General features: G+C 32.9%; 1 protein-coding gene across 6 annotated transcripts in view; it reads left to right on the top strand.

The window, feature by feature from the left end:
- The window catches only part of Dzip3 (DAZ interacting zinc finger protein 3), an 87,664-nt gene that overhangs the window by 60,816 nt on the left and 8,808 nt on the right, over nt 1-18,040 (top strand). For 5 of the 6 annotated variants that reach the window (XM_071615374.1, XM_071615375.1, XM_071615376.1 and 2 more), the window contains 5 exons: nt 6,205-6,273; nt 10,493-10,589; nt 12,399-12,502; nt 14,230-14,317; nt 15,757-15,858. In XM_071615374.1, the coding sequence (XP_071471475.1) occupies nt 6,205-6,273; nt 10,493-10,589; nt 12,399-12,502; nt 14,230-14,317; nt 15,757-15,858 (460 nt within the window). The remainder of the gene's footprint in view (nt 1-6,204; nt 6,274-10,492; nt 10,590-12,398; nt 12,503-14,229; nt 14,318-15,756; nt 15,859-18,040) is intronic. The other variant, XM_071615377.1, reaches the window with a different exon arrangement.

The following is an 18,040-nucleotide window of genomic DNA, read 5'->3' as shown; positions in this document are numbered from 1 at the left end:
TTGTGACCAGACTGGGCAACATAATGAGACCCCCATCTCAAAAAGAAAACCTAGAAAATACCAGGTTATAATAAGAAACAGTAAGTTATAATTAAATACAATAATTAAAATTAATTTAAAAATACTGACTATAGTCACTAAAGAGGACAGGAGTGAATCAGTGAACTTGGAGATAGATGAATAGAATTTGTCCCATCTGAAGAGCAAAAGAAAACAGATTGGGGAGTGGGTGGATCTAAAAAGACAGTTTCAGGGACCTGTTGAATAATGACAAAAAGCTAAAGTTCTTTTCAGAGTTCCAGAAGGAGAACAGAGAGAGAAAGTGGACTGAAAAAGAGTGTCCAAAGGAATAGTAGAAAACTCTCAAATAAATGAATAGAAAACTCTCACATTTGAGAACACACATAAATTTACATGTTCTAGAAGCTAAAACTGAACCCTAAATGGCAAAACTGAAAGAAATCCATGACAAGACACATCTTACCTATGTCTCTGATAATTAAAAACAAAGAATAATCTTAATTATAGGAGTAGTCCCCCTTAACCACGGGGGATACATTTGAAGATTAGGTAGTACCTGTGTGTATAATGTTTTTTTTCCTAAACTTACATATCCATAATAAAGTTTAATTTTTATTAGGTACAGTTAGATATGAACAGTACCTAATACTAAAATGGAATAATTCTAACAATTATACTTAATAAAATAGCATCACTTTTCTTCTTTTATGGGAATATTATTAAGTAAAACATGGGTTTCTTGAACATAAGCACTGTAGTGCCAGGACAATTGATCTGATAGTCAAGATAGCTACAAAGGGACTAATGGGTAGGTAGATATCTTGGACAAAGGGATGATTCCATATCCCAGCCAGGACAGAACACGAGGGTGCAAGATTATAACACACTGTTCAGACTGAGAATAATGTAAAACTTACAAATTGTTTATTTCTGAAATGTTCCATTTAATATTTTTAGACAATGTATGACTCTGGGAAAGGAAGGAAGCAAAACTACAGATACCAGGAGCAGGGAGGATATTGTACCTATGTTGGAACATTAATTGGAATTATAGCAGAGTTTTCATCTGAAATCATGGGAGTCAGAGGAAGTAGCACATTATTTAATTACTGAAAAGAGAAGAATTGAAAGAAAAGAATAGTCATGAATCCTGTATTCAGCAAAAATATTCTTCAGGAATGAAAAGAAAGAGAGACAAACTCAAAGGGAAAGTATAAGAATTTTTTGGTAGCAAATCTACCCTTACAGAAGGAGAATAGGAAGTTTTCTAAACTTAAAGGAAATAGAAGATTAAAAAAGGAATAATAATATCAGAATCAGAATGAGTGGGAAAATAAAAATAATGAGTCCATTCTAATGCTCATTAATTTCTTTAATTGTACCACCTCATCTGGAATGTAACATATAGAAAAAATACAACAATATATTTTACAAGTGAGGAGGGTAAAAGTACCTAATTCAGAGTATGATTTCTGAATTTCACTTTAAGAAGGAAAAGATGAATACCAGTAATTATGTATATATTTTCACACATTAATTTGTAATTTTAATTATGTAATTTTTTTTGTAAACCACTGAGATGTGTTAAAAAACACTATTAAATAAAAGTCAAGATGGAACCTAAAAAAAAGTGTTCGAATAACCCATAAGATGGTCAAAACAAAAAAAAAGAAAAATGAGGGATATAAACAGAAAGCAAACTGTAAAATGACAGTTAAGCCCTAACATATCAATAATTATAAGGAAAAGACTAAAAGAGTGAACTTAAAAACAAGCAAACAAAATATGTTCTAATAATATGTGGTTTACAAGAAACTCAATTCAAATTCAGTAACAGTTTGAAAGAAAAAACATGGTAAATATGCAAACTATTCATATCAAATAAAGTAAACATCAGAGCAAATAAAACTGCCAGACACAAAAAGGGACATTGAATAATGACAAAATGGATCAATCCACTAAGCAGACATAAGAATTTAAGGTATGTATATCAAACAGCAGATCCTTGAAATACATGAAGCAAAATCTGATAGAACTAAAAGGAAAACAGAAAAATCTACAACATAGTTGATGACTTCAAACCCCATTCTCATTACTTATGGAACTAGTAAACAAAAAATCAGCAAGGATTTAGAAGAGTTCAGAACCATCAACCAACATTATCTAATCAGTGTCTGACAACAGCCAGATACACATGCTTTTAAGTGCACACAGGACACATTCTGGGCCATAAAACAATACTCAACAAATTTAAGAGTTGAAAATCATACAAAACATGTTCTAGAATCACAAAGGAATAAAACTGGAAATAAATAACAGAAAGATAATAGGAAACTTCCAAATATATGGCAACAACTCAGGTCTAAATAATTCAACAGTTAAAGAAGATTTCAAGGTAAATAAAAGTAAATTGAATTAAATTAGCATGAAAATACAATATATTAAAATTTTAGGTGCATAGCTGTCAGTTCTAAGACTATATAGCACTAAATAATACAATCATTAGAAAAAAGGAAAAAGTGAGAATTTTCAAAAATTCCAGTGCAAATTAAACCCAAATAATCTCAAAGCAAATGGAAGGAAATAATAAAGATTAAAAATAATGGAGGTGGAAACACTGAAACAACAGAGAAAATGTATGAAACAAAAAACTGGTTCTTTGAAAATGTCATTAAAATTTGGCAAACCTCTAGCAAAACTGACAAAAGACATGAGTTATCATCATCCACAAAGAAATAGTGATATCACTATAAACCTTGAAGACATTGGGGAATTATACTGAGTTGAAAAAAGCCAATCCCCAAAACTTATACTTTATAAAATTCCATTTCTATACGATTCTCATTGAGAATTTATTTGAGAATTTATTCTATTTTAAAATTTGAGAATTTATTCTATTTTAAAAATAGAAAATAGTTTTGTGGTTCCAAGGTTATAAAAAAGAAAAGGGAGCAGCTATTGAAGGGCAAAATGAAGGATCTTGTGGCTTAAACTGTTCAATTAATCACTCTCAATATCCTAATTATGATATTATACTACAATTTTGCAGTCTGTTACCATTGGTAGAAATTTGGGAAAGTGTGCATGGAATCTGTTATTAGACCTTCGTATGATTCTACCATTATTTCAAAATAAAAGTTTAACTTTTGAAAAGTACATATAAATACCAAAATTGAATTTTATAGAGTAAAGAAATTACCTTTGATTATTTGGATGAGAAAGAGCTTCCTTCAGTGAAGGAAGAACTTCATTGAAAACATAATACAAGGTGCTGAAGGAAAGAAAGATAGCCAGACAGAAGGAAAACATGAACTCCCTATTAAGCTTTTAAGCCTTTTTTCTTATTTAATTCACTGAAACATTTCCTAAGAGTGTGTGATAGCATTTCCTTAATTATAAATATTGGTTTCTTTTATCTTATAATATGGAGATTTTTAGATAGCAAAAAAATATTTCTTCCCTTTGACCCAAATTCCATGCCATGCCTACAATAAATGTTTTGCAAATATTTGTTGTTAAGATTTATATGAAAGTGACATATTTTGTATAAACTACAATAAGCAGTTAGTAAATGTCAAGAAACTGCTATTAATAAAATTTATATAACAAACTTGACAGCCAGCCCGACTTAGCTGGAAAACTTTAGATCTTAAAAGAAAATTGAAGAATTTCTTCCAACATGAGAAAAATAGGACTGAAAAGTTACTTACAAATGCCTGAACACATATAGCTGGTTCATATCCATGCTGGATAATGGGAACTGTGCCTACCTACCCAACAATATTTAAGAATCAGGTCTTCTGAATTTCCCACTGGCTGTCAACTCTTTGTTTTATTTTGTTTTGTTTTTTATTTTTATTTTTTTTAATTTATATATGACAGCGAAATTCATTACAATTCTTATTACATGGGACTGGGGTTGTAGCTCTGTGATAGAGCACTTGCCTCGCATATGTTAGGCAGTGGTTTCAATCCTCAGCACCACATAAAAACAAATAAGTAAAATAAAGGTGTTGTGTCCATCTACAAGCAAAAAAAATATTTTAAAAACAATTCTTATTACACATATAGGACACAATTTTTCATATCTCTGGTTGTATACAAAGTATATTCACACCAATTCGTGTCTTTATACGTGAGGCTGATTCATAGTGGGGTAGGGAGGGGGAGCACAGGAAGAATAGACAAACTCTAGATAGGGCAGAGGGGTGGGAGGGGAAGGGGGTGGGGTTAGCAATGATGGTGGAATGTGATGGACATTATTATCCAAAGTACATGTATGAAGACACAAATTGGTCTGTCAACTCTTATTGCCCATTCTACTCTTACACTGGGTAAAATACTGAAATAATGGAAGTATATAAGGAAAAAGATGTCATCTTAGAAATCTTATCTCAGTTATGTGCTATCTAAAAATGTTTTGGCCATTGAGTATGTATGTGATGGTTGTCCCATAAAATGATATTGTCTAATGACATGATAACCATCTTAGTTTGTGTAAGTACACCTTATTATATTCATGCTAACATTTATCTGAATGTATCCCCATCATTAAGCAACATATATGACTAACTTTTCAATTCTGTCTGCATATTTCTGTGTATTATATTGTAACAAAGCTTGTATTTCTTATTCTTCACTTGAGAACATGATCTCTTCTACAGAAAGTGGGGCCTGGTTTCTTTTCATTGTTTCCTCAGTTCAACAGAACATTTAAGTCTACAAGTTTCAGAAAATTTAAAGTAAAGGTGAATGGGTAGTCTCTAAAATCTAATAATTCAGCCAACATTGAAGTCACTGTTTTAAGGACTTAGCATTCTATAATGTATATTAATCAAACACCTATGTATCCCAACAATCTGAACTATAAAGGACTTAAGGAGAAATGTATTTTTGCTATAAATCTCTTTATATTGAAGCTAATTAACAGGTTTATAAAAAAGCTTGGTTATAAGAATAAATATGGCAGCACACAAGGAAGGAACCTCAAAAATGGTATATGACTACATATGTCAGCCAAAAGGTATTACTTTATATTTCTCTTAAGAATTTCTTGCATATTCATTTTTAATCTGATCCATAGTTTTTTTTTCTGATTTATATGAAATTTTTACCCAATCTTTCCAGAACTAAGTCATGTGACTCCCAAGTTATAATTTATACTTTTAATTAAATTCTATGCACACAACCGCATTACTTCTATATTTAAGGTCTGATTTTTTTTTAAGATCTTAATTGTTTGATAATTTGCATGACTCGATACAGTGATCTCATTAAGGAACTTGAAGTTCTGAATCCCACAACCATTTTAGAAAAAAAGATGATACTATCCCTGTTTTCTAGTGGGTAAAGTCTAATGGGTAAACCTTTTCCAAATCATTGTGCTGAGATACAAGATAACACTTTTCTCTGGCTTTCTAATGTACTGGGTTAGTACATAATTCTCCTTTCTTTGAGAAGTCAGTAAATCAGACTCAGAAATCAGTTAAGTTCAAAAGGACCAGGTGTAGAAGTTGTATTAGGATTCTCTAAATGTACAGAGCCAACAGGATATTTATATGAATGATTATAAAAGGAGATTTATTATATTGTCTTACACAATCAGATGCTGACTAGTCTCTAAATGTCTATCTGTGCACTGGAAAGCCAGATGACCAATGATGCAGTCCCAGTCTGAGACTGAGGCCTAGGGACTTCTGGAGAATATCTGTTGAGAGTCCACATTGGAAGAATGAAGGAGCTGGTGTCATGTCCACTGGCAATGACAGCAGTCATAGATGCACCTGCTCAAAAGAAAAAAAAAAAAGAGCTTTCATCTACTGCAGCTTTCTTCTTCCACCTTTTATTCCATCTGAATCCTCAACTGATTGGACAGTGCCATCCACATTCAGGACAGGTCTTCCCCCACAGTTTACTGTCCCACCCACATGCTAGTGGTTGTTATAAATACTGTCATAGACACACCCAGAGTATCTTAATCCTAGGCATTTCCTGGTGTCTCCCAGTTCAATCAACTATACAATCCAAATTAACCATCACAAGTTCAATTAATATTTCAGGCTCAAGATTTGTGATCCAAATTAGACATAGTTAGTTGGTCCCTTCTTTGGCTACAGGTAGAGCTATTCTGACTGGGGTAAGGCGAAAATTTCTAACATTATGTAATTTACTTTCTTATTCTAGATTACAACGTCAGATCCATGCTAAAGATAATGAAATCAAGAACCTTAAAGAGCAACTTTCCATGAAAAGGTACAAACTTAGATTTTTCTTTGGTTGGTATGCCCTTTCTGAAACTCCTTATTTCTCTCTATATGTTATGGATAGGGTAGCCATATAATGTGTCATCCAAATTGGGTACCTTGCTTTTTTTTGGGGGGTACCAAGGATTGAGCCCAGGGGCTGTTAACCACTGAGTCATATCCCCAGCTTTTTTTACATTTTATTTTGAGATAGGGTCTTGCTAAGTTGCTTACGGCCTCACTAAATTGCTGAGACTGGCCTTGAACTCAGGATCCTCCTGCCTCGGCCTCCCAAGTTGCTGGGATTACAGATATGCACCACCACATGTGGCCAAACTGGGTACTTTTGAGCATGATACTTAGCAGCATCAGTAATTACATTGGGACAATAGATGTAAATTGGAAGTGTGCTAGGCAATTTGGGAGGTCTGATCCTGAAAAAAATGATGAGAAAGATTGAATCAGCAATGTTATAGGCCTACAACAAACTATTGCCTCAGACTAAAACTTCAGAGTTATTTTTTTTTTACCCTAATTAATACTACTGGGTGTGACTGCTTTGTGAAATTAGCCAAGTTTTATTCTCATTCACCTATTGTTTGTAGGAACAGCTTTTTTGAGATCTAATTCATATAGCATAAAATTCACCTTGTTAAAATGTACAGTTTGGGCAAGGCGTGGCACATGCCTATAATCCCAGTAATAATAATAATAATCCTCCTGAGTTAGGAGGATCCTAAGTTTGAGGCCAGCCTAGACAACATAGCAAGAACTTATCTCAAAATAAAAAATGAAAAAGACTGAGGATATGAAAGTTGTTTGTTGGTTTCTTAGTATATTTGTAGAGGTATACAGCCATCACCACTGTCTTTTTACAGAACATTTTTATCACCTCCCAAAAGAAACCTTGTACCCATTAAGTCATTCCCCCTTCTCTTCTCCTCTAGCTCTGGCAAACACTAATTTACCTTTTGTCTTTATGTGATTTGCCTGTTATGGACATTTTATGTAAATTAATCATAACATGTGGCCCCTTGCAATTAAGTTCTTAACATAATGTTTTCAAAATCCATGTTGTAGCATATATCAGTTCTCATTCTTTTTTATGAATATATAATATTCTATAAATATAACGCATTTTATCTTTTCATTAATTTGTTGGAAATTTGGCTTTTTACCAAGTTTTTGGTTAGTATGTACAATATTGTGAATAGTGATGGCATTTATACATAAAGATTTTGTGAATGTTTTTCTGTCTTTTGAATATATACTAGGAAGAAGAACTTCTGGGTCAGCAGTAAGCTTTACGTTTAACTTTTTATTCTTTTTGGTACTGGGGATTAGATCCTGGGACACATCCTCAGCATTTTTTTTTTTTTTTTAATTCGGGTCTCACTAAATTGCTGAGGCCCGTCTCAAATTTGCAGTCCTCTTACCTCAAAGTCACTAGAATTACAGTTATGCAACCACCATGCCTGGCAATGTTTAACTTTTTGAAGACCTACCAAACTATCTTCCAAGTAGCAGCACCATTTTTATAGTCAAAATAACTATATATAGAATTTTGATTTTTATACATTCTTACTACACTTGTTATCTATCTGTATTTATTTTACCTGTTTTGTTTGAAGCACTATATCATTATGCATTCCTCTAGTGATTAATTATGTTGAACATTTTCTTATGTGTTTTCTTTTTTTAGTGTAGATGGACACAATACCTTTATTTTATTTATTTATTTTTATATGATGCTGAGGATCGTACACAATGCCTCTCACACAATGAAAAACATTCACAAAATCTTTATGTATAAATGCCATCAGTATTCACAATCTCACCATAACACAATGTTATGGTGAGATTGTAATAAATCACCAAGTCAATCTCAAAGCAGGAGATGGAACACCAGCTGGCGGGCCAAGGGGCAGGCTGCAAGTCTACACCCTTCAACCCTCTTCAAGGGTTAGAACACACTTTTTATAGTCCAAAACCACAAGTAAATCATGTCAGTACATTAATTATAAATAGCTGTTGCTATGATTCAAAACTATAAATAAAAATCATGAGCTCTAAAATCATAAGCAGAAGGAGAAGTGGATCAAAATAACACTGGTTACATACAGTTTAAAGAATGGTTATTAACGTCTAGACAATCATTCTCTGATAGGGTACATTGCCCAAGAAAAATGGGAACCAAAAAAAGGAATAATTTTACATTGTATAAGAAGAACAGAAACATTTGCATTTCTAAGCAGGATGTGCTAAGCAGGATCAGGATGGCAGAGGCAGAGTTTTTTCATGGAAGAAGCATTTCTTACATGACATGGAGTCTCAGGGTAAAAATGGAGTCTGTTTGGTCATTGCCTAAATAGCCTTGCCCATAACACTAGGCAAGCTCCGCACTATTGAGCCACAACCCCAGCTCTTCTCATGTGCTTTTTAGTCATCTATCTTCTTGGAAAAATTTTTACTTGCTTTCTTTGCCTATTTTTAAATTTGATTGTCTTTTTATTAGTAAGTTTTAAGAATTTCTTGTATTTTGTGGATACAAGTTTCTTTGAAGTATACTCTTCCATTCTGTGGGTAATCTTCATTTTTTTCAGGATATCATTTAAGTCAAAAATTTTTTTGATGAAGTACAATTTTTTTCTTTAAAGCAAATTTTGCACAATATTTAATTGCATAATATTTCTATTGTGTTAATTTGTCTATTTGAGTATTTTGTGGTTTTTATTTTCTCCTCAAAAAACTCTGGCCTTAATGGTATTAATAATATTATTGTCAAGCTTCTTATCAATATTTTCAGGCACTTGAGCTTCTTAGTGCTTCTAATAGTAAAACCTTGAGAATGATTTTGTGATAGTCCCTGTTACACTGTTGCATTTTTGATTGATTATTTTCATTAAAGATATCTGGGTGTGGTGATGCCAGTAATCCTAGCAACTTGGGAGTCTAAAGCAGAAGGATCGAAAGTTCAAGGACAGTCTCAGCAACTTAGCAAGGCTCTAACAACTTAGTGAGACCCAGTCTCAAAAGTGAAGTATAAAACAGGCTGAAGATGTGGCTCAGTGACTGAGTACCCATGGATTCAATTCTTAGTACAAAACACACACACACACAGAGTTTGGTTTGTATTTACTATAGAATTTTGGGACTCAAGTATAGGAAACTGAGAAGGGATAGGAAAAAAAGAAAGAAATATTATAGGAAACCATTTTCCATTGTATAAACAATGACCTGACCTTTATGTTTCTCCTTCCTCTCAAGCTATGTAGAACTTGCTCTTATTTTAAGGTATGAAATGAGAGCACTGATAAAACCAGTAAAATATTTTATGACAATAATAATGAAAACTTTTGTGGTTTTATTATATTGTTAGGATACAAAAGGGTTTGTGGAAACCTGATGTAAAATTTATTAACAAAGATAGTGGCTAACATTTATTTAGTATGTATGTGCCAAACACAAAGTGCTTTATGTATATTGTCTGAATGAATTTTCACAACAGCTATTTTTAAAAATAATACAACTTTCTTTTTACCTGTGAGGAAAATGAGGTATAGAAAAGTTAAGTAACTTGCTGTCTTACTTTGAGCTGTTAAAAAAATACCATTGAATAAGTAGCTTATTTACAACAAAAATGTATTTCTCATAGTCCTGGAGGCTGGAAAGTCCAAGATTAAGGCACTGGTCAGTTTGGTATCTGGTAAGGATTTGCTTCCTCAGTAGACAGCCATCTTCTCACTGTCACCCTACATGGCAGAAAGGGAAAGTCAGCTCATTCAAACCTCTTCTATAAGGATACTAATCCCTTTCATAAGGGTTTTACTTCATAACCTCATTAACACACAAAGACACCGTTTCCTAATACCGACATCTTGCAGGTTAGGATTTTAATGGGGGTATAAACATTCAGTCCATTGTATTCAAGCAAGACTTTACATTTAGTAAGTTGTAGAGCTAAGATTCATCCTAAGACAGCTTGATTTTAGAACCAAGTCTTAGATAATAACCCATATACTGACAACTTTAAAACTTCTGCACTCTTGATACTAAAGGATAACAATAGGGGTTGAGCAATATCTTCTCTTGTTCTCACGTGTTATATAATTTTCCAAAAAATCATTTTCTACTCATGGTATAGTTTATATGTTTCTTCCTCCTGAATAAGATGAAAAAGGTGATTCTTGCTATAATGTTGATAACTCTTTAATGATCATATATTTCAGATCCCAGTGGGAAATGGAGAAGCATAATCTGGAAAGCACAATTAAAACATACTTAAGCAAGGTGAATGCAGAAACTAGCAGAGCCTTAACAGCTGAGGTAAAAAAAAATATATATATATATACATATATATATATATATATATATGTGTATATATATGTATGTGTATATATATATATATATATATATATATATATATATATATATATATGAAGAGTGAGGGAGGGATGTTTTACTTGTGTAATACTGGTATCCTAAAGAATGAAAAAAGGCTGGTTTTGAATAATCCAAAATAACATATTTTAGTACTAAGAAGGAAAACACAGCTTAAACTCATGTTTTTTTTGACTCACTGGCATACTGCATATGAGTACTTCAGTGTTTATGATCACATGTTGTTTTACTTCAGTGATTCCAAGAAATCATTCTGTTGTGGTATTGTACAGGAAATACATAAACCTTGGGGAAGTTTCATGAAGCCAGGTCACTAAGCCAAACTTTAAATATAAGCTAATACCTAAAAACCAAAGGCCGAATGTTCTCTCTGATATGGATGCTGATCCATAATGGGAGGGGGGCATGGTAAAATGGAAGAACTGTGATTGGGAGAGGAGAGGAGGGAGTATTGGGGCAGGAAAGATGGTGGAACTAGATGGACTCATTACCCTAGGTACATGTATGATTGCACATATGGTATGATACTGCATCGTGTACAATCAGAGAAATGAAAAGTTGTGCTGCAATGGGTACAATGATTCAAAATGCATTCTGCTATCATATATACCTAACTAGGATAAATAACCTAATTTTAAAAAATAACATTTCACTACTGCCATAATATTTCTTTTCTTTGCCACTTTCCATATACATTGTATACCCCAGAGTCAAAAACGAACTTATTTTCCAGGCCCCTAGAAAGTCACCCAATTTCTTCTAAGTTAGCTTAGAACACCATAGCTAGTATCGCTCAAAAGAAATATAATTGTATATGTATATGTAATTTTTATTTATAGATAACCAAACTTGATATACAATAAGATTCACATTTTTGGAGAGTTCGCTGACATTAAAAGCATTACAAACCTTCCCACCTCTGTCATTGGTAAGCTCTATTCTCTAGCAGAGTACTTGGGATTCCAGAATTCAAGAACCAAGGAGTGTATCTGAACTCAAAATCTGTGGAAGTGGTTTTGAAATACGAGTGTTAACAGAAGAAAAAGCCCACATAACCTTAAAAGCTCAAGCTTGTATTCTTCTTTTTTTACTACTTTAATCAAAAATTTATTTCTGCTTCCACTATTAATTTTAAAAAGGAAGGACTTTGTAACAATGCTGTCCAAGAGTATAATCTGTAGTGAATATTGTGTGATGAGTAGTAAAAAACAGAGGCTAAGTCATTGTGTATCAGTTATGACTTAGAAAGGATTTCTGATATTGGAGAAACTCCAAGGCCCTTTGGACTGTTATCTTTCTGTGTGGTCTGATTCATTATTTGCCTATTCATCAAGGGAAAAAAGTAGCAGGACTTCTTTTGAGTGTTCTCAAATTTTGCTGCCTATTATGATTACCCAAATTATTATCCTAATGCTCAGGTTAATCCTGTTATCAATTAAATTGGAATCTCTGGGATCAAAGGATCATTTTTTTGAAGTTTCAAAAATTATACCAGTATGTGTGCAAGTTTGAAAAGTAACATTCTTGGAATGTTTACTAGCAGTAACCATTGAATATGAACATTAGAATTGTAGGATTACATTCGATCAAAAATATTTAAAATGTATCTTGAATGATCAAGAAGTTCAGGTGCTATTGGGAGAGATTGAAAAATAGCTTAAAATTTACTTGAGCCAATATTCACTTACAAGAAGGACACCTTCAACTTCTTTCTTTTTCTGTCAAAATCCATAGGTGTATTTCTTACAGTGTCGTAGAGATTTTGGTTTGCTTCATCTGGAGCAGACTGAAAAGGAGTGTCTCAATCAGCTTGCCAGAGTGACTCACATGGCTGCAAGGTAACCTTTTCCTCATAATGAATGCATCTTGATCTTAGAGGTTCACAAATGTCTTCAAGGTTGAACGTAATCTACAATGTATTTCACGTAGAGTATACCAGAATCTTTGGAGTAAGGTAGCCACACACACACACACACACACACACACACACACACATATAGCCATATATATATTTCAGAAGTTAGTCACTTTGATGGCTGTACTTTTTGTTGCCTCTGCTGAAGCATTGAGTACAGTAAAAGCTGTAGAAAGATTTTTTCTTTCCTTCACAGTGAACTATATCAGAAGTCTCAGTCAATTGGAAAACTTTTTTTCTAGTTGTTTTCCCTAATAATGCTTGTTTTTATTTGTTTTTTATATGAGAAGTAAATACTTTACTCTCACAGTATTATCAAACAATGCTATATATTGAGGACATGTACAAGTTTTACCTGAACAGAAGAAATACATCTATAATACATACATAATGAAACTTCATTGAGTAGTGAGTATTCAATTAGACATTTAAAGATTTTTTCTGCAAGCTCATATCTAAATGTCTCTATTAATAATGCTTATATCAAACGCTATTAGGATACCTTGAGGGAAAATCAGTATTAACACCTAAAATCACATGCTAAGGGCAGTTTCTTACTATGTTATGTAAGAGTAGTTTTCAAATATTGAGCAAGTTGAATGAAATTTTCCTTAAATTTTTAATCTTATGGGGTATACCTTTGACATTAAACACTTAATTTAAAAAGAATCTCTGTAATCAAGACATCCTTAATTTTTTTAGTGATTAGCATTTTAATAATTATCATTCTTCTAAAAATCAGAATCTCTGATGTTTAGCAAGATTCCCAGGATGTATTGATGGGCATTCAAGTTTAGGAAGTACTGTTGTAAGTGATTGGTCTTCCTTTGCTTGCTACAGAGAGAAAGAATGCAGTATAAATGAAAATATTATGAGGCCTCTTTCTATGAGATGATCTTAGTGAAAACTAATTCTGCTGTTTTAAAATTTTTGAGTTTGGTAATACAAGTATGACAGTGTTACAAAAGACAGACATTTTAGACTTCCACATGAAGTCCCTTCTAAAGATGACAGGCCTGAAGATTCAGAGTTGTTCAAACTTAGTTATTTGTTGGACATGGCTTGACAAAGCTACTGTGTTTGTGCAGTTTATGCAATGCACAAAGGAATCTCATTCATCCTCACCAAAAAGGTATTTGTTTCTAATTTGCCCTGCCAAAGGCAGTATCTTTTTCTAATTTACAGAGGAACCAGGTAAGCCAGCTCTGGCTCTGTGATGTCAGAGTTAATGTGAAGATGGACCAAAACCTTCTTCTAAGACCGGTCAACATTTTTTAAAATGCTCCTGTAGTAAATGACTAAGGCAATTTCCCATATAGCTTCCCTACTTCACTGGAAATATTCCTATGCAAAGGTTTTATAATATGGTCTCTAAAATATCACCAAGTTAGAAAAAAATTGGCATTCTGGAAGACTAAGGTTGATTTTCTCTTGAAAAAACAATTTATATATATTATTAGTTTTGTTTTTATTTTTAATAACAAACTCTTCCATACACAACTTTGACCTAATTTAAGGGAATTATTGGTGATAGAAGTAATTTTATAGTTATATGTTATTTACATGTATGCTAGAGAACATAACGGAAATTTGCAGAAGCCTAGGTGTTACATAAAAAGAAATTTCTCTGTGTTTCTTTGTTTACATCAGCAATCTAGAATCACTTCAATTAAAGGCTGCAGTAGATAGTTGGAATGCCATTGTGACGGATGTTAGAAACAAGATCGCATTTCTCAGGGTAAGTCCTGAAATATATTTAGAGCAAATTGGCTGATTGTTAAACAAGACATCTAAAATAAAAGCAATTACAGAAATTTAGGGAAGAGCATTTTTTGTTGTTCTTGTTGTTATTTTGTTTTTTCAGATACCAAAGTTTAAGCTTTCAGATTGAGATTACTTTCATGTATTTGATGGTAGAGAGCATTCTAGATTCATACATGTGGCCTTTAGATCCTTAGTCCAGGTAATGATAAACTCAAAACTTGTCCCTCATACCTGGTTTCCCTGAAATTCCAAAGCTAATGCTACCCCATCAAAAATAAGTGCCTTAACTAGTTTTAAGTAATAATATGCTCAACTTAAAAGAAAGATCAACTAGGCCTGTACTCATTTTCAGTTTTAACTTTGTATATAATTATTCCATAATGCAAACTAATTCTTAATCAATGATTTGCTTGAATTGGGATAAGGGGAAAGGTAATCTAAAGAAGTAATTCAATAAATAGTTAGTAATTCATTTAGTTTTAGAATTTTTTTTTTTTTTTTGGTTTTAGAATATTTATATCTGTAAAGTTGATACATAATGTTGATTGTTTTGCAATTTACAACAGAGCAAGAAAGTATTGGTGCTCAGTTGTGAGGAGCTACCTCAAAGACTATAGACTTGTACAGTTTCTTCCTTGGTGGTTTTGACTGTTTTTCCCCAGACTCTTCTTTACTCAGTCTTTAGTGTGTCTTTAGCATATCTGTTGGTGTCTAAAGAGCTGTCCCTTTTTTCTCTGTCTTTATTTTCTTCCAAGCACACATCCTGTGTGGAAACTTCTAAATGTTTTATTTTATAAGACTTTCTTTTCCTGCTTTTGTGGGTTGTTTGCCAAATAATATTGTAAAGCAAGATGGAGAGAGTGGCCCAGAATGTTGAAAACATAATAATAAGCCTCCAGGATTGAAGTTTCATTTTTGGCAAAATCTAAAAGAATAAAATACATGTGGAGTAAGAGCAAGCTAAAGGTATATACTTTTTGAGATAAACAAAATGTAGACATTTAATCAGTATTCCCAAAGTTTTCCCTTTAGTTTTTAAAAATGAACATTTTTAAGTAGTTTAGCTCTTTGTTAAAAATGCTTGTTTTCCTGTGTATTACTTGACTCCTCTGACTTAGATTCTTTCTATACTTTATTTCAGTGATTCCTATTTGGCACTTAAACTTACAGAAACAAGGAGTTACACAAGGAACTGTGAATTATGTGTCACTGTTTCTTGTCAGTCAACAAACACATCTAAAAAATATAGTATTTACAGTGGGGATAGTGGTTTATAGCATTGGTCTTATGTTTTTATATTCTTTCCATCAGTGGATTGAGAGCTACTATTCTGTTGGATTATTCAAAACTATATCAAGTATATTATTTCTTTGAAGTTGATTGTGCTTTAAAATATCTTTTCTCTTCCACCAGACACAGTACAATGAGCAAATTAGTAAGGTGAAGCAAGGGTTTGCCTTGAGTTCCTTGCCTCCAGTCCAGCTTCCTCCACCACCACCCAGTCCTGAAATATTGGTAAGAAATATGACATTTTAGAAAATTGCCAGTTTATTTTTGATAATATAAGGATGTAAAACACTGATTATGCAGTATGTTTGATGTTGCAATTATCTCCATATCTACTAATACAATTAACAGATGATAATTTCCAAATGATGTAATAACTGGCTGACTCAATTGAAGCCAGTGCAGTAGGGTTCTATGAATGGATTTTAGTGATTTGTTTGCAATTTAAAAAGTAATATTTTCTCATCCTCAATCTCACCTCTATTGTAGGAGATACCTGATGAATACTCAGAATTCCTGGTTCCTCCATGTTACCACAGAATAACTGAAATATTTCAGTATCATTCCCTAGAAAGCATTTACTAAGGATTCACTCCTCTCTATTTCTACATTAGACTCTCTTTTCTTTAACTTTTATATTCTAGTTTATTTTCAATGCAAGGACAGCTTACACTTATTCCCATTCCCTGCTCCTTACGAGACAATGAATCTAACCAGATACACCATATACGTATTTCTGTACCTTCACATCCAGTGAATTCTCACAGGTTTTCAAAAGAACTTTTAGGATGATAGCATTAGGTAATAATTTTTTATAATCTTAATAGAACTGGTCATAGTAAAAGAAGAAAGGTATAAGATTCTTGGAAGCAGATGACTATTGATATCAGCACTCAACTGCTTGTAGTAGAACTCTGAAAATGTTATTTCTATTCATGGTTGAATATAACAAATTATGTGAGTTGTATGGAGTTAACACTGCACATTTTGAAAGCAGAATCCAAAACTAAAAGAACTTTATGATATACCCCATGAGCTTTAGTTTAGAATAATAGTATTGCCTTTTATAATTTTGGTCAGTTCAGTTTCTACAGGAACAATGTTTTATGAACATTGTTGTTCTAGACTTAGCACATCATCAATACCCAAGTACCCTGAGAAGGAAGTAGCTGACAGAGAAATTTCAAAGATTATCTATTACAGGAAGCAACACATATTTTTGGTAGGATTTCCAAAAATCTTATACCTTCTGCCCATATTCAAAATATTGCTTATAGGCTGTAATCAAACTTTCCCGTGATAAAAGGGCTCCACAAACTGAGAAGCTGAATAGAATTCTTTTAAAGAGTTTTCTGGAATGAAACCAGCATCAGCCTTGACTGGAAGATACCTGTGATACTCTACAACTGAAAAACAGTGAAATCTTGACCCCCACACCCTCTAGATCTTTATGCTGTTAGAGACTATCTTTGTGGCTTACCCAGTTTTAATAAAGGGCATAATCCACTGGCAGTTAGGCTCAATGGCAATTTATAAGCATCCTTTGTTAATGGTCTGAGGGGTACACATATATATATCTTCTGTACTTACTAACCCAATTCTCTACCATTCTTGATTCAGCTCACAGTTGTGTAAAAATGCAAGCACTATTGGCCATTGAGCAGCAACAAAATACTTTTGAGAGAACAAATACTAGAAATGTTAGTGTTATTTGTATAAATTGAGGCGGTATTATACAAGACAAGTACACTAAAGGGGACTGGGTTTAGGTCTCACTGTATGAAGAGCTATGTTGGTATTGGTCAAATCAGCTGTCCTGGACTTTGGTTTTCTGGGTTTTCCCATTAATAAATTAGGAAATTGTACTAGATGATCTGATCACTAAATTGCCATCCATCTCTGAAGTTCCAGTGTTCAAGAAATGATCACTAGACTTCAAAGTTATAGAAGTCTACCTGCGAAGTCTCTGATAATGTGAATTATTCTCAGTGTACGTGTGTGTGTTTCATTATATCTTGATTCATGTATCCTGGCTTTTTAATTCTCAAAGAATTGTTAGGTAACTGTGGTTCTTAAAAAGAGCATACTTTTAACTCAGTTACCCACCATTAATTTATTATTTAAAAACTTATGAAAAATTTGAAACGCACATAAAAATATTATAACAATCTTCTGCAAACCCAAGAGCAAGCTTCAATATTATCAGCATTGTTTTATGTCACCCCTTCTTCCTCTCCTCCCTGAGAGGAAGCAAACCCAAGACATCATATAATTTTATCCATTTATACTTTAGGTTATACCCTAAAAGATGATGAACTCTCATTGGATATACTCATAAACATCATTATCTTACCTAAGCAAATTATAAGTAATTTTTAATATCCACGATCCAATTCAAATTTGCATTCCA

This window comes from Marmota flaviventris, chromosome 8, assembly GCF_047511675.1.
Source record: "Marmota flaviventris isolate mMarFla1 chromosome 8, mMarFla1.hap1, whole genome shotgun sequence".
Taxonomy (NCBI): domain Eukaryota; kingdom Metazoa; phylum Chordata; class Mammalia; order Rodentia; family Sciuridae; genus Marmota; species Marmota flaviventris.
Note: the sequence above shows the minus strand (reverse complement) of the source record. Positions and strands in the feature narration are given on the sequence as shown.